General features: G+C 55.0%; 1 protein-coding gene across 13 annotated transcripts in view; it reads left to right on the top strand.

Moving 5' to 3' along the window:
• CCDC57 (coiled-coil domain containing 57) overlaps window positions 1-22,907 on the top strand; it is a 110,655-nt gene extending 87,748 nt beyond the window's left edge. For 11 of the 13 annotated variants that reach the window (XM_037993419.2, XM_037993418.2, XM_037993413.2 and 8 more), the window contains 2 exons: window positions 37-253; window positions 10,881-12,040. In XM_037993419.2, the coding sequence (XP_037849347.2) occupies window positions 37-253; window positions 10,881-11,188 (525 nt within the window). In that variant the 3' untranslated portion in view covers window positions 11,189-12,040. Of the gene's footprint in view, window positions 1-36; window positions 2,827-10,880; window positions 12,041-22,513 lie in introns of those variants that run through there. The other 2 variants (XM_037993422.2, XM_037993421.2) reach the window with 2 other exon arrangements.
• The last annotated feature ends 2,344 nt before the right edge of the window (window positions 22,908-25,251 follow it).

Genomic DNA, 25,251 nt, shown 5'->3' with positions numbered 1-25,251 from the left:
CGAGGGTGGCTTTCAAGACGATGATGTCTTTTCTAGACACAACGCAGCATCCACACGGTGACCTGTAAATCACCTCGGCAGAAAGAAGACAGGTCCCCAAAGCCACCCCAGGCTCCCAAGCGCCCTGAGGAGCATGGCCGCCAATCCCACAGCTCCTCCTCCCTTGCCAGTGGCGCCCTCCAGGACACTTGGAGGTTGCTAGACCTGGGATCCAGCCCTTCTGGTCTCACCTCCCAGGGTGACTCAACTCCAGGTAGGAGACTGCCCTCCCCAGGAGCTGCCCACAGCTGGCAGCTGGTGGGGGCCACCCTGTCCGAGGGGCATGTGGAGAGTCAGCACCCTGCATGTCCCCCACACCCTGAAATCCCTGCACTTTGGTTGAGTAATGCACGGAGTCTCCTTACCTCTCATTCCGCGCCTGAGTGTTTCCCAGGTTATGGTGCAAAGCCCTGAAGGGCAGAAACCATGCCACCTCCTAGCGCAGCACTGTACACCCGGGTGCATGCTGACATAGAATGGAACCCAGGTGAGACGCACAGGCATTGGTACACTTTAGACAGCCCGGCTCCCGGGGAAGAGCCAGGCCAACCCCGGTGATGCTCAGCCTCGGGGGCCAGACAAGCGTCACGCCGCATCCTTGTCCTCATCCTGCTTTGCTGCACAGACATCGTCGCCCTGAGACTCTGCTGTGCACCTAAGCCATAGGCCTGGTAAACTCAGCAGGTCACAGTGCCAGCTCTTGCGAGTGGCCTCAGGAAGTTTTCAGGAAGGTCTATTTGAAGGGTGCACCTTGTGGGGACTGCATGGGTCCATGACGTAGCGAGAGGGGTGGAGAGAGACAGATGCTGCTTCGAAGCAGCTAGAGTGGTGGGACGTGCGATGTGTTGGGGCGGGAGCACGCGTCCGTCCTGTGTGCCTGTGTGGAGGGCGTCCCCTTCTTACCTTGCAGCTTCTGTCTTCCATCATGAGGACGTGCCGCATTCATTTAAGCATTCTCTCCTTCATGCGCATTGTAGGCTATTTCCAGTCCTTTGCCATCACAGATACTGTTAGAATAGAAACGTTACAGGCTGCAGTGTGTGAAAATACACGTGTCAGTGCCCCGGCTTGCTTAGTCGAGGCTGCCTGCACAGCACGTGTGGTGGACACCATCGCCTCAGCCTCCACTGCCCACCCGGAGGCCGCTCCCAGCAGCAGCGTCTGAGTCGTGGAGCCACATGGAGCTTTTGCCGGTGGCAGGCAGGGTTGGAATCAGCGCCTCTTTTAGGAGGTCGTGCCTCTTCATGTGTGTTTAGGAGTTACTTCCTTTTCCTGTTTTTCAGTTCTCTGCCCCTTTGTATATTAGATTGTCATCTGTCTTACTGATTTGTAGCAGCTCGTTAGATGAGAGAGAAATTTGGTCTTTTCGGTGATAGCAGTGCAAATGTTTTCTCCCAGTTCTTCATATTTTTAAATGTTTCGTGTGGTGTTTTTTTATGTTCATATTTTTTATTTTTATGTAATTTAATGTCCTTGTTTTTTATCTTTTCTGGTGTTTTTTTTTTTTTCCTTTGAGACAGAGTTTTGCTCTTGTTGCCCAGGCTGGAGTGCAGTGGTGCGATCTCAGCTCACTGCAACCTCTGCCTCCCGGGTAAGTGATTCTCCTGCCTCAGCCTCCCGAGTAGCTGGAGCTACAGGCACCCGCCACTGCTCCAGGCTAATTTTGTATTTTTAGTAGAGATGGGGCTTCACCATGTTGGCCTGGCTGGTCTCAAACTCCTGACCTTGTGATCCGCCCACCTCGGCCTCCCAGAGTGCTGGGATTACAGGAGTGAGCCACTGCTCCCAGCTAGAACCCCTTCTTATTAACCCCCAATGGCAATGGCTCCCAGTTTTCCATTGCTCATGCTTCCTGTGTATTTGGACTCCCGCCTTTGTTATAATGCTAAATGTTCCATGTGCGTTTGGGGCTGTATCCGGACGGTTCGTTCAGCCGCAATCAGTCTGTTCACAGGCAGTTCCATCGGGTCGGAATCAGTGTCACTTCCTGGTCCTTTTACCTGTCTGGCTGATCTAGGATCTTCTCTTTACCCTTCTCTCTCAGAATTTTCTTGGTTATTTGCAGGTATGTGTTTTTTCTTTTTTCTTTCTTTTTAAATTTAGTAGAGAGAGGGCTGGAGGCAGTGGCTTGCGCCTGTAATCCCAACACTTTGGGAGGCTGAGGCAGATGGATCAGTTGAGGTCAGGAGTTCAAGACCAACCTGGTCAACATAGTGAAACCCTGCCTCTACTAAACATGCAAAAATTCGCTGGGCCTGGTGGCGCATGCCTGTAATCCCAGCCACCTGGAGGGCTGAGGCATGAGAATCGCTTGAACCTGGGAGGTGGAGGTTGCAGGGAGCTGAGATTGCACCACCTCTTTCCAGTCTGGGTGAGGGAATGAGACTGCCTCAAAAAAACAAAAAATTTTTAGTAGACATGGTGTCTCCCTGTGTTGCCCAGGCTGATCTCAAATTCCTGGACTCAAGCAATCCTCCTGCCTCAGCCTCCCAAAGTGCTGAGATTGCAGGTATGAGTCACCATGCCCAGCCTATTTTTGTATAATTTTTAGACTTGGCTTGTCTGAGTCTGGTTCCGCCAGCCCCTCCCCACAAATGCTATTGTAAGTGTTCTTGGGATTGATGCAGCTTCCCTTCTGCCTTAGGAAGGAATGGGGTTGTGTGGCTGGCTTCTGTTCCCCGTGTGCTTCAGTTCCGGCATCACGACTGTGGTGCGTTTCTCTCTGTCTTCCACACAGCCGCGTCCCGCTCTGTCTTCCTGACCCTCCCACCTGCATTCCATGGCTCTCCTTTGTGCTCAGGATTCTTAGGGGCACTGCCTCCTTGCGTTTTTAATTTACAACAAAACATGTTGTCCGAATTTTCATCAACTCAATGGAAAGTTCTTCTGGAGACTGTTCGTGTTCATTAGTTTACTTGTTTCCTTTCTCCTTTCCTCTTGGAGCACTTTCGTTTCTTGGCTCCCCCCTCATTGTTTTTTATTTTTCTTTTTAGAGGCAGTGTCTCATTCTGTCACCCAGGCTGGAGTGAAGTGCCGCAATCTCAGCTCACTGCAGCCTCGACCTCTTGGGCTCGAGCGATTCTCCCACCTCAGCCTCCCAAGTAGCTGGGACCACAGGCACACACCACCATGCTCAGCTAAGATTGTTTTCGTTTTTTGTAGAGACAAGGTCTCGCTGTGTTGCCCAGGCTGGTCTCGAACTCCTGTGCTCAAGCGATCCTCTCACGTTACCCTCTCAAAGTGCTGGTATTACAGGCATGAGCCACTGTGCCTGGCCTCATCTTTAAAACAGGTAAATTTTTACTTGACTAGCTATTTGAAAAAGTTTGTATGGAAAATGAAGCCAGAGCCATTTTCCAATCTAGCAGAGTTTTGTTGTTGATTTTAGCTTTAAGTACAAGTCTGCACCTGTCAGGCTTTTAACAGCTGATACAGCTTCTCTCTTCCCTTTCCCCACATATACTGCACTTTGCAGATACGGCCTGTTCTGTTCCTGGTTCACTCTCCCTCCTCTCTTCCAGGAACAGAACAAGGTCAGGGAAGCACTTGCTGCCAGCCCATGTTCCTATTCCTGAAACAAGGAATTAGGTCCTACCCTCAGGGCATGCCCTCGCCTTTGAGAAGTGCCCTCTCCCTGCTCTTTCTGGGTCTTTAACGAGGCATCTGTATGTCTTTGACACAGCCCTTGCCAAATTCCTGCAGCCTTTGGTAGCCCCCCCTCCACCATCACCATTTCTAGCTCTTAGTTTTAATGAAAATGAAGTTTGCATTTTTGCTTTTCATTATTATTATTATTTTTTTGCTTTTGGATGGTTTACAAGGATAGTGGAGGAGTGCTAGCTTCGTGATGCCTTCTTCAAATCTGAAATCTGTCTTGTTTTCTGATCAGTGCAGCCGAAGAAATGCATATTCCCCCAAGCGCTGCTTTGCTTTTACCGTGTCTCCTAAATCTTGGCATCCCCATGGTTCCCTTATCCTTCCCTAGCAGGACTTACAATTCAACTCATTTTGCTTTAACTTAAATGGAATTTTTTTTTTTTTTTTTTTGAGACGGAGTCTTTGCTCTGTCGCCCAGGCTGGAGTGCAGTGGCACGAACTCGGCTCACTACAAGCTCCGCCTCCCAGGTTTACGCCATTCTCCTGCCTCAGCCTCCCGAGTAGCTGGGACCGCAGGCGCCCGCCACCTCGCCCGGCTAGTTTTTTGTATTTTTTAGTAGAGACGGGGTTTCACCGTGTTCGCCAGGATGGTCTCGATCTCCTGACCTTGTGATCCGCCCGTCTCGGCCTCCCAAAGTGCTGGGATTACAGGCGTGAGCCACCGCGCCCGGCCTCAAATGGAATTTTTCCTTAAGTTTCTAGATTTGTGGAATTTTATTTTTTTGTCTGTTACTGATTTCTAATATTTTTACATTCTGGTCAGAGAATTAAATTACTGTGATGTTAATTCTTCTGAGAGGAAAATATTAGTTCTTAAACTACAATTATCAATTTATCTGTTTTTGTCAATTGTTGCTTTATGTGTTTTGAGGTCCATTGTTAGGTGCATATATGTTTAGGTTTTTTGCCTTCTTGATCTTTTCCTCCCTTTATCAGTATGTAACATCCCTTATAACCCCTCATGTTGTATTTCACCAAAAAACCTATTTTGTCTGACATGAAAATTGCTATAGGCCAGGTGCAGTGGCCCACACCTGTAATTGCAGCATTTTGGGAGGCTAAAGTGGGAGGATCACTTGAACCCAGAGGTTCCAGACCAGCCTGGGCAATATAGTGAGACATCATCTGAAGAAAAAAAAAAGGGCCAGGCACAGTGGCTCATGCCTGTAATCCCAGCACTTTGGGAGGCTGAGGCAGGAGGATCACTTGAGCCCAGGAGTTCAAGACCAGCCTGGGCAACATAGCAAGACCTCATCTCTGCAAAATAATAATAATAATAATAATAATGAAATGATACTGAAATAGTTAACAATTTAGTAGCATCTAAATTAATGACATGAATGACTATTGTCGGACATGGTGTTTAGTCACAATGTCACGCAGCTGTGTTGAACAGCCACACTCCTCTTGGGCCTGGGACGGGCCCTGAGCCACCCTCCTGCTCATGTCCACGGCCCTCCTTTGCCAACCTATCCAGACCCAGCAGTTACCCCATCCCAGGGCACGGCCTACCTCTGAGGCTGGAACAGCTGCCTGGAGTTGGAGCTCCCCCATACACCCTGGATGCGGCTCTTTGGAGGACCCACCTCCAAGCCTAGCCTCCTCTCACCTGCGTTTTTATGACAGCCTCAGATAGGTCTCCACACAGACTGGTGGGGCCCAGCACATCCAACCTCATCTCCCTCCCTTCTTCCCCCAGCCACCTGCACTCCAGCTCCAGCCTGCCTGCACCTGTGGGTGCCTCCCAACCCCTGTGCACCTGTGGGTACCCCACCTGCAGACCCTGCAGCACCTGCAGGCACCCTTCTTGTTTGCCCAGCACCTGCCTCCTCCAAAGCCTGCACAGGAGACCTGTCCCCCATCCAGCTTCCTTCCTTCCTGCACCAGCCCCAGGCCATGCCATTTTGCTTCCTAAACTTGATTCCACTGGTCTGCTTCAGAATGTCTCTGAGGGCAGGGGCATGGTCTGCAGGTGGGGTACCCACAGGTGCACAGGGGTGGGGGGCACCACAGATGCAGGGGCATGGTCCTTGGTTCCTGTCCCTTCCGTTTACAGGGAGATAACTGGGAGAAATGGGAGCATGGGAGGCCCCGAGTCTACAAAACCTAGGAGTCTCAGAAAATGTTTGATAGACTAGAGAAACTACCAAGCATTATCCAAAAAAAAGTGAGGCTTGAAAAATAGACACTTCCTGGATGGAAGCATTAAATATACAAAGGCAGCAGTTTTCTCCAAAGTAAGGTAATCTGTAGTGTCATTCTAATCAAAATACAGACATAATTTCTCACCACTCCCACCCCCACCCCCGCCCCCACCTTCAGCCCGCTCAGCGGAGCCTGGTAGATAAGAATGTAGCTGTTCTCCAGGAGCCAAGGAAAGAAAGAACCATTCAACAACTGGCAGGGTGGGAACACAGCTCACTCGATCTCCACTTCCTCTCACGGAGACCACATACTACCAGGCATTCCAGGCCGAGAGAGGGACTCTAAGACAAACCACGACAATACGCAGAAGTAGAATTGAGTATTTACAAATGGCCGCACGAGGGTTAACCTTAGATACGGGTGAAGAAATCACAGATTTCTAAGGTAGTGTTTTTACCTGGAAAGATATTCTTCAGCAGCACAACAAAAGCCAGCGTACATAAAGCGCGCCGCAGGCTGAGTGGCACCCAGTGAGGACGGAAGCCCTCCCTAAGGCAGTTCCAGAGAAGCACCCAGGCACATGTCTGACCTCACCCCCAGAGAAAGACCTACTTCTGAAGCCGACCCCCTACAGCAGACCTGCCTCCACCTTCTTAGAGTGCACCTTATGGGTGTGTATCGAGTGCTCCAAATGTCCTTTCAGGAGTCGGTACAGGGACCAGCCACCCAAGAGTCTGTCCCATGTCTGTGGGCAGCAAAGCAAGTTCCGGAGCACCTCACTGGGGCAAAGGATGCTCCAAACCCTGTCTCCGGGTGCGTAGGGCGTCCTGCACTAATGAGTAACACCACATCACGTTTCAGTGGACTGTGTTCCTTCCCCCTCTTCTCTTACTCCCTCCCAGTCCCTACCCCTCAGGCCACAGCTGCCCAGTGCCCCTGCACCCCTCCAGACTCCCCAGCCACCCTCTGAGAACAGAAGTGGTTTTTTAAATATATGTGTATATCCTCTTTCCTTTCAATCGCATATTGTGTGGGCAGCTTGCTTTTTTATTTATGTCTGCAGTATTTTTCTATGTCAGTACACACAGAGCTGACAGATCTTTCTGGTAGTTTTGTGAGCAGCTGCATCAGCTCACCTCCCTTTGTTTTGTTGGCTGATGTTTGTGGACACTTGGACGGCCTGTCGTTTTTAGCTCTTAAGACAGTGAAGCTCCTGTGCGTGTGCCCTGCGTGCTCACAGAGGCTGCTGTTAGATCAGTATCTAGGAGGGAAATAGCTGGGTCGAAGGTAGGGGCAGTTCTGAGTGCTGTTACCCAATTGCCCCCGGGACATTGGCCCAACTCCTGCTCCTGGTTGCAGGCGTGAGGCACCTTTCCTCACTCCGTACTGGTGGATTTAGCAAATGGTTTGGGTGCTTTTTTGTTTGTTTGTTGGTTTGTTTTTTGGTCAATCTGATAAGTCAAAACTGATACTTCATTATTGGTTTAAATTTGCCTTTTTTTCCCTAGTCCATTTTATTTTATGTATTTATTTTGAGATGGAGTCTCACTCTGTCGCCCAGGCTGGAGTGCAGTGGCACAATCTCGGCTCACTGCAACCTCTACCTTCTCCGCAAGGTTCAAGCGACTCTCCTGCCTCAGCGTCCTGAGTAGCTGGGATTACAGGCGCCTGCCACCGTGCCCAGCTAATTTTTGTATTTTTAGTAGAGACAGGGTTTCACCATGTTGGCCAAGGTGGTCTCAAACTCCTGACCTCAAGTGACCCTCCTGCCTTGGCCTCCCAAAGTCCTGGGATCACAGGCATGAGCCACCGCACCCAGCCTTATTTTGTGTTTTTGAGACAGGGTCTCAGTCTGTTGCCCAGGCTGGAGTGCAGTGGCACTGCCATGGCTCACTAAAGCCTCAACCTCCCCGGCTCCTCAGCCTCCCGGGCTCAAGCATTCCTCCTTCCTCAGCATTCCCAGCAGCTGGGACCACAGGCGCACACCACCACACCTGGCTAATTTTTTTTTTTTTTTTTTTTTTGAGGCAGAGTCTCGCTCTGTGGCCCAGGCTGGAGTGCAGTGGCCAGATCTCAGCTCACTGCAAGCTCCGCCTCCCGGATTTACGCCATTCTCCTGCCTCAGCCTCCCGAGTAGCTGGGACTACAGGCGCCCGCCACCTCGCCCGGCTAGTTTTTTGTATTTTTTAGTAGAGACAGGGTTTCACTGTGTTAGCCAGGATGGTCTCGATCTCCTGACCTCGTGATCCGCCCGTCTCGGCCTCCCAAAGTGCTGGGATTACAGGCTTGAGCCACCGCGCCCGGCCACACCTGGCTAATTTTTTACATTTTGTAGACAAGACCTTGCCGTGTTGCACAGGCTGGTCTTGAACTCCTGGGCTCAAACAGTCCTCCCACCTCGGCCTCCCAAGTGCTGGATTGCAGGTGTGAGCACCTGGCCCAATTTGCCTGACTGTTGTTTGAGTCAGGATCTCCCTCTGTCACCCAGGCTAGAGTACAGCGGTGCAATCCCAGCTCACTGCAGACTCCACCTCCTGGGCTCTCTCCTGCCTCAGCCCCGTGAGTAGTAGGGGTTATGGTGTACACCACCACACCTGGCTAATTTTTAATTGTTTTGTAGAGATGGGTTTTCCCCATGTTAGCCCAGGCTGGTCTCGAACTCCTGGGCTCAAGTGATCTACCTCGGCCTCCCAAAGTGCTGGGATTACAGGCGTGAACCATCGCATCTGGCCCAATTTGCCATTTTTAAAGGATGAGGTTGGTGATTTTTCCTATCAGTTGGCCGTCTTATATGTGGTATATGTGTTGTTGACATTTTTGTCCTTTTCAAAGGGGACTAGGAAAGCTGGCAACAGAAAAATGGGTGTTTGTTGTGACTTCTGAAAGTCAGGGATTCAAAGGGAGACAGGAGCTTTCCAGAGAGGGCCCTGCTGTGGGGGCCTGGACTGGAGACCAGAGGGAGGGCTGAAGCCTGGTTTACAGACACATGCAATCAGAATGGTTTTGTGTGTTTTCCTTGAACATTTGTTGAGTGCCTGCTAAGTGCCAGGCACTACACCTGGTGTTTCACCTGTGCTCAGGTATTCAGGCTAAGGCTGTACAGCTACTACGATGCCATTTTCAAATGCAGAAACTGAGGCCCAAGGCCACATGGCCACAGAGCCCAGAGCTGAGGGTCCCAAGGCCCAGCCCTCACTCTACACCCTGGTGTTCTGGAAGGGACTTATCTGATTAGAGCAGGGGGAGGGCCAAGTGTGTCATGGGGTCAGAGGAGATGCTGGGCCAGAGCTTCTGAGGAATGCGGCTGTGCTGTGGGGGTGGGGAAGGCTGCACAGGAGAAGGGGGTAGGGCTGCCACGTGGGGCCTCATGGAGACTGGGGCCAGGGCTCAGCGGGCCACTCCCTGAGGTGGGAGTTGGCGGCGGTCCCTGCCGTGCACCCTCTGGGTGGGTCTGGGTGAGTGATTTTGTTTTCTTCTGGGTGGAGGCCCCCCTCCCCCCCACTCTCATTCCCCACCCCACCCTCCAGCTGCAGAGGATGGTTTAGGAGCAAAAAGGGTCACAACTTTAAAGAGGGCCCCATGTTAATGCTGGGGCATTAAAAAATTTGTTCTTTTGAAATTTATATTTATTTATTATTATTATTTTAATTTGTTCTTTTGAAATTTATATTTATTTCTCTACAGATTTCGAGATGTTTCCTTTAAAAAAGAAAAAAAAAAGGTTGTGGCCAGGCGAGTTGGCTCACGCCTGTAATCCCAGCACTTTGGGAGGCCGAGGCGGGTGGATCATGAGGTCAGGAGTTGAAGACCAGCCTGGCCAAGATGGTGAAACCCCGTCTCTACTAAAAATACAAAAGCTTAGCCAGGCACAGTGGCGGGTGCCTGTAATCCCAGCTACTCCGGAGGCTGAGGCAGGAGAATCGCTTGAACTCAGAGGGCAGAGGTTACAGTGAGCCAAGATCTCGCCACTGCACCCCAGCCTGAGCAACAGAGTGGGACTCCATCTCAAAAAAACAAAAAAAAGGTTGCATACATTTTTTTAATTTTTGAGACAGAGTCTCCCTCTGTCGCCCAGGCTGGAGTGCAGTGGTGCGATTTCAGCTCACTGCAGCCTCCACCTCCCAGGTTCAAGTGATCCTCCTGCCTCAGCCTCCTGAGTAGTTGGGACCAGAGGTGTAAGCCACCACGCCCGGCTAATTAAAAAAATTTTTTTTGTAGAGACAGGGTCTTACTATGTTGCCCAAGATGGTCTCGAACTCCTGGGTTCAAGCAGTCCTCCCATGTCAGTCTTCCTAAGCTCTGGGATTACAGGCGTGAGCCACCGTGCCTGGCCCATAAAATGTTATCTTAGGTCGCATGATTCTGTTGACTGACTGCTAACTTGGTTGTTTTTTTAAACTGTTGGTAGAATTAGAGCATTTCTGGGCAGTTCTGTGTGTTGAAGACACCTTATAGCCAGGCTTTTCTCATCTAAAGATCCAAAGGGAAAGAAGGACAAAAGCTGCTCCCTCTTTCCCCCTCTTGCCCCCTCTTGCCCTCTCTTGCTGGACAGCCCGAGATCACACACGACTGGAGTGACTGCGCCCTGCTCGGGCCCCAGTGGTTGTCGCAGGCTGGGGCTCTTTGCTTAGACGGAGGCGAAGTCCAAAGTCACAGAGCCCCAGCTGGTGGAGTCAGGATCTGAATCCAAGCCCTGGATCCAGTCCAGGCCAGAGCCTCCTTTGCAGAGAAGGTTCTAGGTGCCCATGCACAGGGTGACTGCCAACCTTGTGGAGTGGGGTCAGTGGTGGCCCTGCAGGCTGGCTTGGTCTTCTGAGGCCGTGTCAGTGCCACCCCAGGGCCGCCCTCCATGGCAGTGTGGGGCCAACAAGCCTGTCTTCCCATTTTTCTCAGAGAGGCTGGAAATCCTGTTCGTTTTATATATAAAGTGTTTCCTTTCTAAAACATTGGCAACTAAGTAAATCCAAACAAGGTGTGGGCCAAATCATGGCACACTCCTGCCCCACGGGTGGCCCTCCAGCTAAGAGTCATGTTTACAGTTTTAGAGGTTTGGTGGACTCCAGTGGGACCATGCCTGGGGATGGAGTGGCTGTGGGTGAGTGCGTCTCAACTCCCACACCTGGCCTCTGAGAAGACAGAGCACGGGACTGCGATACCTGAGCACCAGCCGCCCCTCACCCAGTCACTGTGGCCCTGCAGGGGCTGCCAGCCTCTGCATTCAGGAGCCAGTGGGCGCCCAGGACACACTGCCTCCATCCCCTGCCTCGTGTCCTGTGCTTTTGAACTGAGACTGTTCTGGGCTTTTCCTGAAAGGATGGTGGAACTCCAGAGTGGCATTTCAGTGTGACTGGCCTCTGCAGGACCAGCTGGGCTCCCAAGATATACAAACATGCCTTGAGCATTTGGCCTCAGCACCAGCTCATCCTCACGCCCCCGCCCCTCCCCGCTCCCATGCCGCCTCCAGCCCCGACCTCCGCAGGCACTTTTGTGCTTCTTGTGACACCCAGGGCTTCCGTTCATTTTGTTCAGGAGAGCAGGTTGGGATGCCCCCGCCATGGATGGGCGAGGAGCCGGCTGTGACACATGAAGAAATGGGGGACAGTGAAGAACAGTCTATGCCTCCCCTGTAAATGCGCAGGGAACATCACAGTCCGCTTTTCTGTCTGTGGTCTCTCCGTTGGGGCCCAGGAAACCTACACTAGGAGGTGCATGTCAGGCTCCTGGTGGCCAAGGTGAGATGGACAGCCCAAGACAGCTCCAAGACCAAGTTGCAGGGCAGGCACGAGGGGCCATGGGGCTCTTACTTATTTACTTTATTCTTGCTCTGTCGCCCAGGCCAGAGCGCAGTGGTACAATCTTGGCTCACTGTGGCCTCAACTTTCCAGGCTCAAGTGATCCACCTGCCTTGGCCTCCTGAGTAGCTGAGACTACAGGTGCACATCACCATGGCTGGCTAATCTTTTTACTTTTTAAAAAATTTTTTTGTAGAGACGGGGTCTCACTCTGGCACCCAGGCTGGTCTCACACTCCTGGGCTCAAGCAGTCCTGCCACCTTGGCCTCTCAAAGTGCTGAGAGGACAGGTATGAGCCCCGAGCCCGGCCTGGCGTGGAGCCCTTCACCCACACATGAGCCAGGAGGCAAGCTTGGTGAGGAGCATGTGGGCTCCAGGAATGCGAGGGAGAATGAATGGAGGCAGCTCCTCAGTGTGCAAAAACACAAGCACAGGCCTCACTGGTCACTGCCACGGCAACCTTGTAGTGGAATCAGGACAGTCCTGCTGTCCAGGAAGGAGAGGACCCTGCTCTCTTGTGTCTTAGTGCCTGCCCCTGTCCTTCTAGCCCCGTTGCTGCTCTCAGGACAAGCTGTGACTGACAGAGCAGTTCACGCTGGTGACGTTTTATGAGGCTAGACGCACAGCCCCACAGCACCTTGTCACGGAAGCTACAGGAATCCAAGAACCGGAGCTCTGGCCAAGAAGGGAGCACTGGGGTGTCCTGAATGGCACAGACAAGCCCAGCCTCCCACCTTCACTGATTGTCACACCTGTGGCTTCTGAAGGACAGGGCAGCCTCAGAACTTTCTCAGAAACAGATGGTCAAGTAGATGTTTGTTAGCTCTTTTCTTGAAATGGTAATAACGGGCCGGGCGTGGTGGCTCAAGCCTGTAATCCCAGCACTTTGGGAGGCCGAGACGGGCGGATCACGAGGTCAGGAGATCAAGACCATCCTGGCTAACCCGGTGAAACCCCGTCTCTACTAAAAAATACAAAAATCTAGCCGGGCGAGGTGGCGGGCGCCTGTAGTCCCAGCTACTCGGGAGTCTTGAGGCAGGAGAATGGCGTGAACCCGGGAGGCGGAGCTTGCAGTGAGCTGAGATCCGGCCACTGCACTCCAGCCTGGGCTACAGAGCGAGACTCCGCCTCAAAAAAAAAAAAGAAAAAAAAGAAATGGTAATGACGAAACCATGATTGCCACTTAGGAAAGTAACTTGTGTTGAAATAACTTTTAGAACAAAGTAAATACATTAAGAAATAACCAAATCGGCTTACTTTCTGGTAATATTTATTCTATGGCCACACAACAGCGGGCAGTCACTTCTGCTTCTGGCCAGGCTGTAGTTATAAGGACCAGACTTTAATGTTCCTCCATAAACAACTAGAAAACTGGAAAAAGTATACGAAACAACAGTTTGTAGACATTGGACAACTGGCCGAACAAGACCGAGATCCCGAACAAGACCGAGATCGAGGACAAGACCACCACCCTTGTGGGAAGGACACAGGCAAGGCGAGCCCTGGGGCCCTGGCCTTCTGCCTGAAGGCCGTGTCTGGGCTGCCGGTACAGGGAGAGAAGCAGGGCCTGAGCAGAGCTGAGTACCCTTACGGAGTTGAGACCGCACTGGGGCCTGGGGAGATAGCAGGAGCCGGCGTTTCAGGGCAGAATCCAGCAAGGAGGAAACTGCAGAAAAGAGCTCCAGAAATCTGCACAGGGTTCTCTTGAGTGTGTACTGAGGACCAGCCTGCACGTGTATAGAAGAAAACGCCACAAAGCCAGGCAAAGAGGAGAAAAGAGCGTGTAAGGTGAACAACTTCCAGAGCTCACACAGGGTCATGACATACTGAAGCTACAGCCGGGGTGATGGGTCCCCGGTGATCACTGTGGACATTCAGTGGAGACTCCGGAGGAGCCACACCGTGGGAACGGGGCTGATGCTGTCTGCAGTGAAGGCTCATCTAGAACCTACCTGAGAAACTGTAGCTATAGGAATCCAAAGCTGGGCGTGGCAGCTCATGCCTGTAATCCCAGAACTCTGGGAAGCTGAGGTGGGCGGATCACCTGAGGCCAGGAGTTCACAACCAGCCTGGTCAACTTGGTAAAACCCCGTCTCTACTAAAAATACAAAAATTAGCCAGGCGTGGTGGTGCATGCCTGTAATCCCAATGACTCAGGAGGCCGAGGCAGGAGAATCACTTGAACCTGGGAGGCAGAGGTTGCAGTGAGCCGAGATTGCACCACTGCACTCCAGCCTGAGTGACAGAGCAGACTCTGTCTCAAAAAAAAAAACACACCACATAACCCAACTTTTACCCAAAACAAGGCCCAACACCCTTTAAAAGACAAGAAGGCGAGCACTATGACCCCCACCTGTAATCCCAGCACTTTGGGAGGCCAAGGCGGACGGATCACTTGAGGTCAGGAGTTCACGACCAGCCTGGCCAACTTGGTAAAACCCCATCCCTACTGAAAATATAAAAATTAGCCAGGTATGGTGGCAAGCGCCTGTAATTTCAACTACCTGGGAGGCTGAGGCACGAGAATCCCTTGAACCTTGGAGCCAGAGGTTGCAGTGAGCCGAGATCGCACCACTGCACTCCAGCCTGAGTGACAGAACAGACTCTGTCTCAAAAAACAAAAACAAAAAACAAGAAAACATGTAACCCACCTTTCTGTCAAAACAAGGCCCAACATGCTTTAAAAGATAAGAAGACTGGGTGTGGTGGCACATATCTGTGGTCCCAGCTATTTGGGAGGCTGGGGCAGGAGGATCATTTGAGCCCAGGAGGTCGAGGCTGCGGTGAACCATGATCATGCCACTGCACTCCAACCTGAGTGACAGAGCAAGACAGCCTCTCAAAAAAAATAAATAAATAAATAAAAAAGGCCAGGCACTTTGAGACGCCAAGGCGGGTGGATCACGAGGTCAGGAGATTGAGACCATCCTAGCTAACAAGGTGAAACCCCATCTCTACTAAAAGAAATACAAATAAAATTAGCCAGGCGAGGTGGCGGGCGCCTGTAGTCCCAGCTACTTAGGAGGCTGAGGCAGGAAAACAGCGTGAACCCAGGAGGCAGAGCTTGCAGTGAGCCGAGATCCCACCACTGCACTCCAGCCTGGGTGACAGAGCGAGACTCTGTCTCAAAAAAAAAAAAAAAGAAGAGTTCTTTGCCTCTTGTCTTATTTTCTGCCTAATTCTATTTTATTTTTTAATTTTTACTTTTTCTGTCTTTTTAAGTGGATCTTTTATTGTTGGATCTTTATTTTTAAAAAATTCAATCTAAGATTTTTTTTTCATTAGTCAGTTTACTCATCTATAAATATCCATTGAACTATTGTCTACTGGAATTTAATCTCCACATTATTTATTTTCCATTTGTTTGATTTTCCTACATTCTTGTTTTACACTGGAGAAACCAAGTTTTCCTCTGCTGCTTTACAAGTTACACATTCTAATTTTGTCCTGTGGCAACATCTGCCAGTTCACACCGGGTTCACAGAACCTCATGCCTTGCAGCCGCCTCGTAGGCCCCTCTCAGGCATGTGTACCACACGCTCCCCTCTGTGCCACCCCAGCCCTCGACTCTGAACTCCTGGGGGGCACCGGGGCCGCCTGGTTTCCTGTCCATGTCTCGCTCTCTTATGGCTTCTTCTGAGCTCTTTCCCCTCCTTCCTTCAGTGACTCCCCCAAGACTTTCTGTGTGGGCCTTGGACAGACTGAGGCTGTGTATCCCGCCTGTTTCAGAAGCCCTGTGCTTGTATCCCTGTAGGTATTTGGAGGTTTATGTTTAACATGTTTTGATATGAAAATGTAGAAGGATTTTGTGTAAGTTTGGTCTTACCCATATTCTGCCTTCATCGGCCTCCTCGAAGAACTTCGTTCTGTCCTACAGGAAGCACAGTTGCAGCTTAAAGAGCATGAACGTGCACCCACTTCACACAGACACACCCAGCTTGCCCCTGCCCTGGAGCATGCGTCTTCCTCTTGGAGAAAGCGAGGCTCCTTCCTTTCCAGGGCTGCCCCTGGAGACACTGGCCATAGATCTTCAGTGAAACGCTTCACTCTCTGGTCATACAATTAAGAAACTGTAGCTGTCCCAACTAAATTTCAGGACAAATTAGCCCAGTTGGTCACGCTCACAGTCACTGCCTCCACCAGAACTGATGCGGACCCCTGGGAACCGAGGTGTTTGCTCTGTGACTTGGGAAGGACAGCGGAAGGTATTTCCATTTAGCTCTTGGGGCCAGATTTTTTGTGAATGAAAATCTGCTGTGCATATCTTGGACACTGTCACATGCACTACCCTGTGTATTTCCATTTAAAACTGAAAGCCAGTGACAACTGACACCAATGCAACACAAGCAAGAGAGATTCTCGCCCTGAGACTCACTCGCCCTGAAACTCACTGTTGTTTTGGGCTTTCGGTGGACCCTGCTGTTAGTGTGCAAATTTTATGCCAGGTCCGTGGCCAGGGCTGAACCTCTTTCCTGAGGGGTTGGGGGACTCCTCCGAGGAGCAAGAACAGCCCGGCTGTCCACAGAGGAGCCGTCTGCAGGGGTGGGAGCACAGGTCAGGCGCTCTTTCAGCAAAACTCCAGGACCTGGACAAGCCATCACACTCATCACACTAGCAGCCAGAGCGGCCACAGGTCACTCATCTCTGCCACTTGCTCTCCGAGTGCTCCAGAGTCAAGGACTACAGCCTGGCCAAAGGGACAGTGGCCTGTGGCCTCTGACTCTGAGCTTGGAGAAGGCTTGCTGCTCCAACATCACGTGGACAGAGGCAAGGAGGCACGTGGGACGGGGAACGGGGATAGAGACCAGCCTGCCCCAGGAGCAGTGGGGTCCTCAAGAAACGCTCATGCATTTTCTGACCAGGACTTCCATCCTGAGGTGTGTGCAGAGTGACCCAAAGCCGCCTCATCCGTGCCGTGACTCTGGGCACTGGAGCCCACCCACTTTCTGTACAAGAGCCTATTCTGGAGGCATCTGTCCTGAGAGCACCCGAAGAGCCCACCCACTTTCTGTACAAGAGCCTATTCTGGAGGCATCTGTCCTGAGAGCACCCGATGGCACTGTAGGATGCTGAGAGCAGCCGAGGCAGGAGGGCCGACAGCTGACCCCTCCCAGAGTCCTGTCTCAAGTGGATGCCAGTCCACGACTTCCAGCCCAGGGGCTGACGTGTCTTCTCCAGTCCATGTGGCAGGTGTTGCCGGGGGAGCAGGCAGTGCAGCTGTTGGACAGCAGGGGGTGTTTCTTCAACCCAGATTGCCCTCCTCCTCTGCCACAACAGGCCCCCTTCATTCTGGAACCTGCAGACCAACTCCATCTGCCTATCCCCAGTGTGCCAAGTGCCAGGCCCAGAAGCACGCACCTACCGGGGGCCTCTTCTTCCTCCTTTCTGGCGGGGGCCACTTTGGCCCCTCATGCTAACCTCGCCCTGTGTGCTATGCAGCTGGAGTCAAACAGGAGGTGCAGCAATGCCATGGAGGGCGACAAGCCACATAGCAGGGTCCGAGGCAGCCATTCCCCACTCCCCACTCCCGTGGCATCCGTGCCCCACCCGGGCACCAAGCCGCTGTGCCATGCATCCCCCACCCCTGACCTGCTGCAGGTGTGTGCACCTTTGCCTCTCTTCCCAGGGAAAGCAAAATTCCTGGGATCCAGAGGGTCGTTGCCCAGATCTCCTGAGAGCAACTCCAGGCGCCTGGTCTCCAGGGGAGGAGGAGGAGTGGGGAGAGGCCTTTGGCCAGGCGTGTGGCCCTCCGTGTGCCAAGCAGGTTGGGCAGCTGATATGTGCGTGGCTGGCGTAGCTCCTGCAGAGCCAGGCTCCCTGGAGGAGAGCGTGGCCTCCTTCCCGCCGTCCATCCTCCTGCCAAGACATGCAGGGGGCAGCCCTGAGACACGGGTCTCAGCCAAAGTGAGTGGCAGGCAGTGCTGCTCCCCGGGAACATGGCGGTGACCTGCTGGTCTGTGGCCTGAGATGCTAGGGTGCCCACCTGGAGATGTGAGCTGGCCTGGCACACCTGGGAGGGCCCCATGGGCCCCTTTTGAAAGTTCCCTTGCCATGAATTTTACCTGGAATCTGCCCAGCACACTGGCCCATGCTGCTTTTTGCTGTCCCCAGATAGTGCCAACAGAAACCACAAGTTGTCTAAACACCACCCCAGGCACTCAGCACTCAGTGCAGAGTCCCGGCCCAAGGGGCATGAGGCCAGCATCCTCACTTTAGGACCAGGAAACCAGTTCCCATGCCCCCAAAACAGCTGAGACAGCTGCCACCTCCTGCTGCCCCAGCTCAGCTGCTGCACGTCACTTCCCTTCCGGGGCCTCAGGGCCTTCTCCTGCCTTTTCTCCTCTGAAAGGCAGGACAGGGTGGGGTGGGGAGATACCCAGAGGCTGTCCAGCTCGCTGCCCGTCCCTGGCTCTCACCGTCCCAGCCTCCTAGCGGCCTCCTCGGCACCCACCAGCCTGCAGCCACCTGTGCTTGGGGTTCTTGGCACCTCTCCTTCCTGTGGGCTGAGCTCGATGGGCTGTAGTGGGGAGCCGGCCCAGGAGGAAGGCTGTGCATCTCTGGGTCTCCTCTCGCCCAAGTGAGGCCTGTGTGCCTGCCGTCCGCGATGCAGCCTCCGGTGGGACAGACCCGCGTCTCTCAAAGCCTTATGCCCATGAAGTGTTTCCCTTAAATTCCCTTCCTTGGGGCCCCAGCTTGTAACCCACTACTGGGTGACCCCTCTCAAGGGTTGGGATGGGGCCCACATGAGGCAACACTGACAGTCTGTAGCAGACAGGCCTGGGCAGGCTCAGCAGCAGGGGACCCGCCAGTGCCATTGGGGGAGGAGCCATGGTCGCCCAGAGGAGGTGCTGGCATGGAACAAGGGGTCAGCCTGTGGTTGGTACCCAGGCCCCCAAAGTCCCACCTCTCCTCTGCTTCAAAGGCCAGCAGGCGGGGCCTGAAGGATCTGGGGTTTCCTGCTGGCCCTGCCTCACTAGGCTGAGTGATGGGTGGCAGGACTGCCCAGAGCCCTGGATCCTGCAGCGCCTAGTACCCTCCCCTCTTGTGCATCTGCCCAGTGGGGGCTCCGGGCTCCATGTGCCAGTGAGGCGGGGAAGGCAGCTGGACAGAGCAGGCCCAGGGCATCGCCATGCGGAGAGGCCATAGGGACCAGATCACCGGGGCCTCCCTCCCCTGCACCCCATTGCTCTTCTGTTGTCACACTCAGTCCCACAAAGGCAGCCCCAGGGCCACTGTGATCCCCAGGGCTGAGCTCCAGGAGCTCAGGGGTGGGGGTGTCCATTAGGAGGCATTAGCAGGTGAGGGTTGACACGGGCTGGGGAGACAGAGGGGTGAGCCTCACAGGCGTGGGGACCCTGGAAAGGTGCACACAGCTTCTGGAGATTCGGGGTGGGGGGAGCCAAGTCACATTTGCTGTCACTGTGCACTGAAGGCCCGGGTGCCCTGCTGACAGCGGTGGGAAAAGCCTTGTTCCCGAGAGACTTCGAAATAATTCAATGCATTTGAGAAGGGTTGATCTTGGGTGCGTGAGGAGCCCTGTGGCAGCCAGAGGGGGTCCAGCAGAACTTGGGCCCTTGGGACAGCAGAGGTGAACCCCAGAGAACAGCAGAGGCCACAGGGAGACAGAAGGGCCTCTGTGCCACAGAATGGACTTGAGGCCTGAGCTGCCATCAGGGCCAGGCCCTCCCCAGCCCCAAGGCAGGCTCTGGAGAACCAGGGAAGGCGTGAGCTCACTGTCCGGCCCTTCCCAAAGCCCTAGGAAGCCAGGTAGGTGTGCCCAGGGGCACCCAAAGAGCCCGGAGCGCCTGGAGAATGAGCCACCAGAGGCCAATTTGGTCAAGAGCTGGGCTGTGGCTCAGGTGCAGGAGAAGAAACCCACAGGGTGGCCAGAAAGCTGGGGACCAGCTCTGTTCCCTTTGTGCTCAGAGTTCTCATGCCCCCAGGCTGAGATGGGAGCCAGGGCTGCACCTCCCTGCAATAGGACAGGCTGTGTCCTCCCTGAGATTCCACCAGCTTCAACCTCCAAGGCCGGGCGCGGTGGCTCACGCCTGTAATCCTAGCACTCTGGGAGGCCGAGGCAGGCGGATCACGAGGTCAGGAGATCGAGACCATCCTGGCTAACCCAGTGAAACCCCGTCTCTACTAAAAATACAAAAAAAATTAGCTGGGCGTGGTGGTGTGCACCTGTAGTCCCAGCTACTCTGGAGGCTGAGGCAGGAGAATGGTGTGAACCCGGGAGGCAGAGCTTGCAGTGAGCCGAGATCGCGCCACTACACTCCAGCCCGGGCGACGGAGCGAGATTCCGTCTCCAAATCCCTCCAAGTATAGTGCAGCCACCTGAGGGGATGGAGCCCAGTTCAGGTGGCCCTGCCTGAGCACACACCAGGCCCTGGGACGGGGTAAGCCTGGGAGGGGCAAGCAGGCCCCAGTCCCCCTCCCCTGGTTAATCACTGCAAGGCCTTGGATGTTTCAGGAACTTTCCAGAAGCTCTGTTCGGGGCCAGAGCACGAGCAGCCGGTGGGGGAGGGGTGCAGGACCCAAGAGGCGCGTTCCTCACACTGTGCCCAGCAAACTGTGGTTCACATGGTTTCCCTGTGGCCCAATCAGCCCAATGCAGAAAGCGAAATCCCGGCCAGGCTCGGCAAAACAGGTCAGGCGAGAAGGAGGGGCGGAAAGTAGTGGAGGCCAAGTGTGTTTTTACACACCAGTTACTGGGTTGACCTCAGATTAGCATCAGGTAGAAGAATCCGGGGTCACAGGGAGTCACGCCTGGGGCAGCCGCCTTGACACATCCAGCTCCTGCCTCCGGCCTAGGGCTGTACCCTGCCCTGGGGTCCTGGACTCATGGCCAGTTCCCTGCCACCGTCCCTGAGGAGGGCTTGGCAGGAAAAGGACCAGTGAAGAAACCAGGGCCTGCAAAGTGGATATTCTGAGCTAGGGGCCGGCCTGCCCTGGGGAGGGGGCCAGCTCACCCTCCCTGCCCCAGGGACTGTGCCCCACTCACACCTCCCTGCTTTGCCCCGGGATACAGCCAGGTCCTCCCAGCAGCACCAGCTCAGGCCTCCCAGGCAAAGAGGCAGGCCCTTCACCCTCCCTCAGCTCACTTTTTCTGAAAATCCCCCAGGCGTTGTCTCAGGAGGATCAAGTTGGGCAAAGCCTCCAGATTCCCTGTGCCTTAGAGAGGGACAACCAAGGCCCCTGCGTTTGAGGAGACCCCTCAGGGTCACAGTGGAGTACTAGGGCCTGGTCAGAGGACCAGCTTCCCAGCGGGAAGCCCTTTCCACGGGATACCCCACCTTCTGCGAGCCGGCGTGGGGAGCTGGGGGGAGGGAGTGGGGGGTGGGAGTGGGGATGGGGGGATTATTGTTGAGAGAGAAAGTGGGAGCCTTTGTGTGAAGAGGAGGAATTCCTCTGGGGGTTGGAAGCAAAGGGAGCAGGCAGCATCCAGGGCCCCCCAGGACCCCAGCAGGGGGCCAGGGACTGTGTGACCCCGACGAGGCTGCAGGGAAAGGAAGACTGGTTCCAGGTGTCTTGAGACCCCAAGAGTGGATCAGAGTAGAAGCAGCTGAGATGCGAAGAGGGGCCCAGGGCCAGGGCCGGGAGTGTGTGGCTGCCCCCATGTGTACTGCACAGCCCAGCGGAGAAACAGTGCGTCATTGCCGCCAACCCCAAAGCACAGATGCTTCCCAGTCAGCCAGGCTGCACGCAGACCACACAGGCTGGGCTCCAGCAGAAGGCCTTGGCCGCCGGCTGACCTGCCCAGGTCAGCCTGTCCAGACTGCCCACTGGGCCACACTCAGCCACGCACTGGAGCCCTCTAGACCTCACCCCAGCCACGATGTGGCCACTCAGTGGACGCTGAGCTCACATCTTACTGTGGATTTTTTGTTTGTTTTGTTTTTTTGAGATGGAGTTTTGCCCTTGTCACCCAGGCTGGAGTGCAATGGCACCATCTCAGCTCACTGCAACCTCCACCTCCTGGGTTCAAGCGACTCTCCTGCCTCAGCCTCCTGAGTAGCTGGGATTACAGGTGCCCGCCACCACGCCCGGCTAATTTTTTGTATTTTTAGTAGAGACGGGGTTGCGCCGTGTTGGCCAGGCTAGTCTTGAACTCCTGACATAGGTGATCTGCCCTTGTTGGCCTCCCAAAGTGCTGGGATTACAGGCATGAGCAACAGCGCCAGGCCTTTGCCATGGATTTGTAATAACATTTTGCTGCTGTTTTACCAAAAAGAAAAAAAGAAAAAAAACCCACATTCTTAATTCAAAAAATGAAAAATAGAGAAAAACTGGCCAGATATAGATCCCCTACAACGCCTCTCTGCGAAGACAGTCTCAGCTGATGCTTTGGAAGGGCTACCTGGCATTTAGGCCCCAGCCTCTGTGTGCGGCACACTCCTGGGCCCTTGGCCTGTGCCCGGCCACATGGTACCCACTAGTGCGGCCTTTCCTTTGGCCTCGAAAGCCTGGCGCTGCTGGCCCATCGAGGAGGCCGGGGCAGGGGATGTGTCTCAGAGGGTAGGGACACCCGGGCGGCCTGGGAGGAGAGGCTTCGAGTCAACCATTTACCGCAGCAGCCCGCCCCCTCCTGGGACCCATTACGAAATGGCCATGGCAGGACCATTTTCAGAGCCAGATATCCAGGTGTCCAGTGGAGGGGCAGGCCCAGGCCCTGCCAAGCAGGACCCACTGAGCAAGGCGAGGCCACGGCTCTCTGGTCACTCCAGGAGGATCCTTTGGCCTTCATGGACTCCTGGAGGACAGCCAGGCCAAGGGTCACAGGGCCCCCGCTGGCCGGGGACATGTGCAGTGCGTACGAGCACAGCCTCCTGCCCCTCCTGACGCATGCTGTTTTCTTCTCTTTTCTCTTTGCCTGATAGAGCTCCCGGCTCCTCCAGCAGTTGATAGGAGCCCCGTCAAGATGCAGGCTGGCATTGCCACCCCAGGGATGAAGACAGCAGCCCAGGCAAAGGCCAAGCCCACAGGAGCCTCCCGGTCTCATCCTGCAAAAGTTAAAGGCTGCCAGAGGCCCCCCAAGATCCGTAACTACAACATTAAGGACTGACTTCCTCCCCCCGCCCCGCCCCGCCCCCTCGGGGCTTCCGCATGGTGCCTGCGCTTTCACCTCCGTGGTGGGGGTGTGTGGGCGCAGCGTGCAGGGTGGAGGCAGGGAGCTGCAGGACAGGCTCCCAAATGCTGCTGAGGCGACCCTGCTGACCGAAGGCCTCCCTGAGCGCCGGGCCCATTAAAACCAGGTTCTTCCCTGGGGCATCTGCTTGGCCATAGCGTTGTTTATCTGTCCTACTTGGGAAATGCAGTATCAAGTGCTTGTGCCAGAGCCTGGCCTGCCTGTGTCACCACCCACAGCCACCTGCACACCGGTGGTGTCAGGGATAGCGTGGCCTCTTCCTCAGAGCCTGGTAGCGGGTAGGGGTCAGAGCAGAAAGCCCACCCACAGAGCAAGTGTCTCCTGAGAGTGCCATGGGAGGGGCCTCCCAGGAGTGAGAGCCTTGGATACCAGTGAACCTGGCCAAAGTGACCCCTGGAAGCCAGGTGGGCACCTGGGCCTCATGCAGGTCGGGGTGCGCATGTCAGGCGCTGACAGGGTGGAGGCCAACCCAGGACAGCGGTCACCGCTGGGCCTTCCACGCCCACCCCCACAAAGGATAACAGCAAGATGTCCCTGCCACCTGGGTGCCCAGGGCCAGGTACCTGCAAGGATGAGAAACACACATGTAAACTGATGCCCGTCTGCCTGGAACACACTACACTACCCCACCAAAAAGCAGTTCCAAGAGTCCTTGTATGTCCTGCACACGGACACAGTGCTCTGCAACCAGCACCAGCAGGAGGGTGACTTGTCAGGGGTTCATGTCCCACCCCTACTCCTCCAAAGCCCTGCCTCTGTCCCCCCCCCCCCCCCGCCTGGCACCCAGGCCTGGTCACACACTGCCCACAGCAGAGTGCAGGGGTGGAGGCAGCCGGTACCCCGCTAGGCGAAGTGACGGGCCTTGCCGTATACCCTCGGGCCACCTTTCTGAACCGGGCAGACAGCTTCTCTGGGAAGACGATGGGAGAACGCTGCTCCCAGCCCTAACCTGCCGTGCTGCCTCGGCAAATCATGGGACCTTTGCAGCTTTGGTTTACACCCGTGTAAAATACAGACAGTGCCATCAGCTGGCCTAGCTCAAAGGTGTGCAGGCTGGATAAACGTGACAAGCAGAGATCACACCGCACAGACAGGCCGGCGGTCCCCAAGGCAGGAGTCAGTTTTGCACAGGCGTTTGAAGTTAGCGTCCCTCACTTGCTTCATGGGAATCCACAGACGGAGTTGGGGATGGGCTGGGGGGCTCTCAGTGCTATGTGGTCTCCCACACAACCTCTGCCTCTTGGGTTCAAGCTATTATCCAGCCTCAGCCTCCCCAGTAGCTGGGACTACAGGCACGCACCACCGCACCCGGCTGTTTGTATTTTTAGTAGAGATGGGGTTTCACTATATTGGCCAGGCTGGTCTAGAACTCTTGACCTCGTGATCTGCCCGCCTTGGCCTCCCAGAGTGTTGGAATTACAGGCGTGAGCCACCAAGCCCGGCCGCTGCCGCTCACTTTCTGTAGAAGCCCTCAGGGTGCTGGACGAGTCTCCAACCTCCTTGGTAGCCAGCCAGGGCTCCCCTGTAGCTGGCCCAGCCCCCGACAGGCTGCAGAGATCAGGGCCCTGCTGGCCACTGACCACCAGCACTGGCAGCCCCCAGGGCCACCTGGGAGGTTTGGAGCATGGAGAGCTGGAGCTGTGTGCCTGCATGCCTGAGGCTGACACAGGGCCTCACCCTGAATCAGAAGAACCCCCGCAGTGGGGACAGCAGTGCGGGGCCAGCCCCGGCCCTGTCTCCCTTTGTCCTTTCTTGAGCCTCCGTCCCACGGTGCGTGAACCACAGCCCCAGAAGGGAAAAGACGCGTGGAGTGGCCGCGTGACCCTCAGGCCTGCTCTCAGGAAAGGGAGGAGGCCGCGCACCTGCAGAGGGGCCGGGGCCCCAGTCTCCGGTTCCCCTTCAGCGGCCCGGGCTTCCTGAGCCCACAAAGTAGGACATGCAGCCAGGGACACCTGTGGCCTCACAAGGCCCGCTTGCCCCCCGTGGGGTGCGTGGCCCCGCAGGCACGAGGCTGCCAGAAAAGGGAGGGCACGCTTCAGGGCTCAGGCCGCCGAGCTGGCAACCATTAGAGGAGGGAAATCACTCGGAAGGGAGACAACGCACGGGGGCCAAGCTGAGCCCCCACCCGTGGGTGCGCCCTGGAAAACCCGCAGCCTTCGCCCAGGGAAGCGGGGCAGCGGCTCCCTTTGTTCGCACCACACCAGGTGGGTGTCCCGGTCGACCCCGCTGGCCACGTGGCCTCGCCCCTCCCCTCCGCTGAGCTCCAGCGGCCTGGAGTGCGCTCGCCCGTTCGGCCCTGCGCCTCATCCCCATCCCCGGGAGGCTGCCAAGGAGGGGCCGTCGGGTGGGTTGGCGTCCGTCTGGGTTCCCCGCCGGCCCCGCGACGAAAACCCGGGAGGCGCTGAGATGACCGGCAGTAACCCCGGCCCGGGTGCCCGCGGTCGGGGTCAACGACCGCACTCGCGCCGC

This window comes from Chlorocebus sabaeus, chromosome 16 (assembly GCF_047675955.1).
Source record: "Chlorocebus sabaeus isolate Y175 chromosome 16, mChlSab1.0.hap1, whole genome shotgun sequence".
Taxonomy (NCBI): Eukaryota; Metazoa; Chordata; class Mammalia; order Primates; family Cercopithecidae; genus Chlorocebus; species Chlorocebus sabaeus.
Note: the sequence above shows the minus strand (reverse complement) of the source record. Positions and strands in the feature narration are given on the sequence as shown.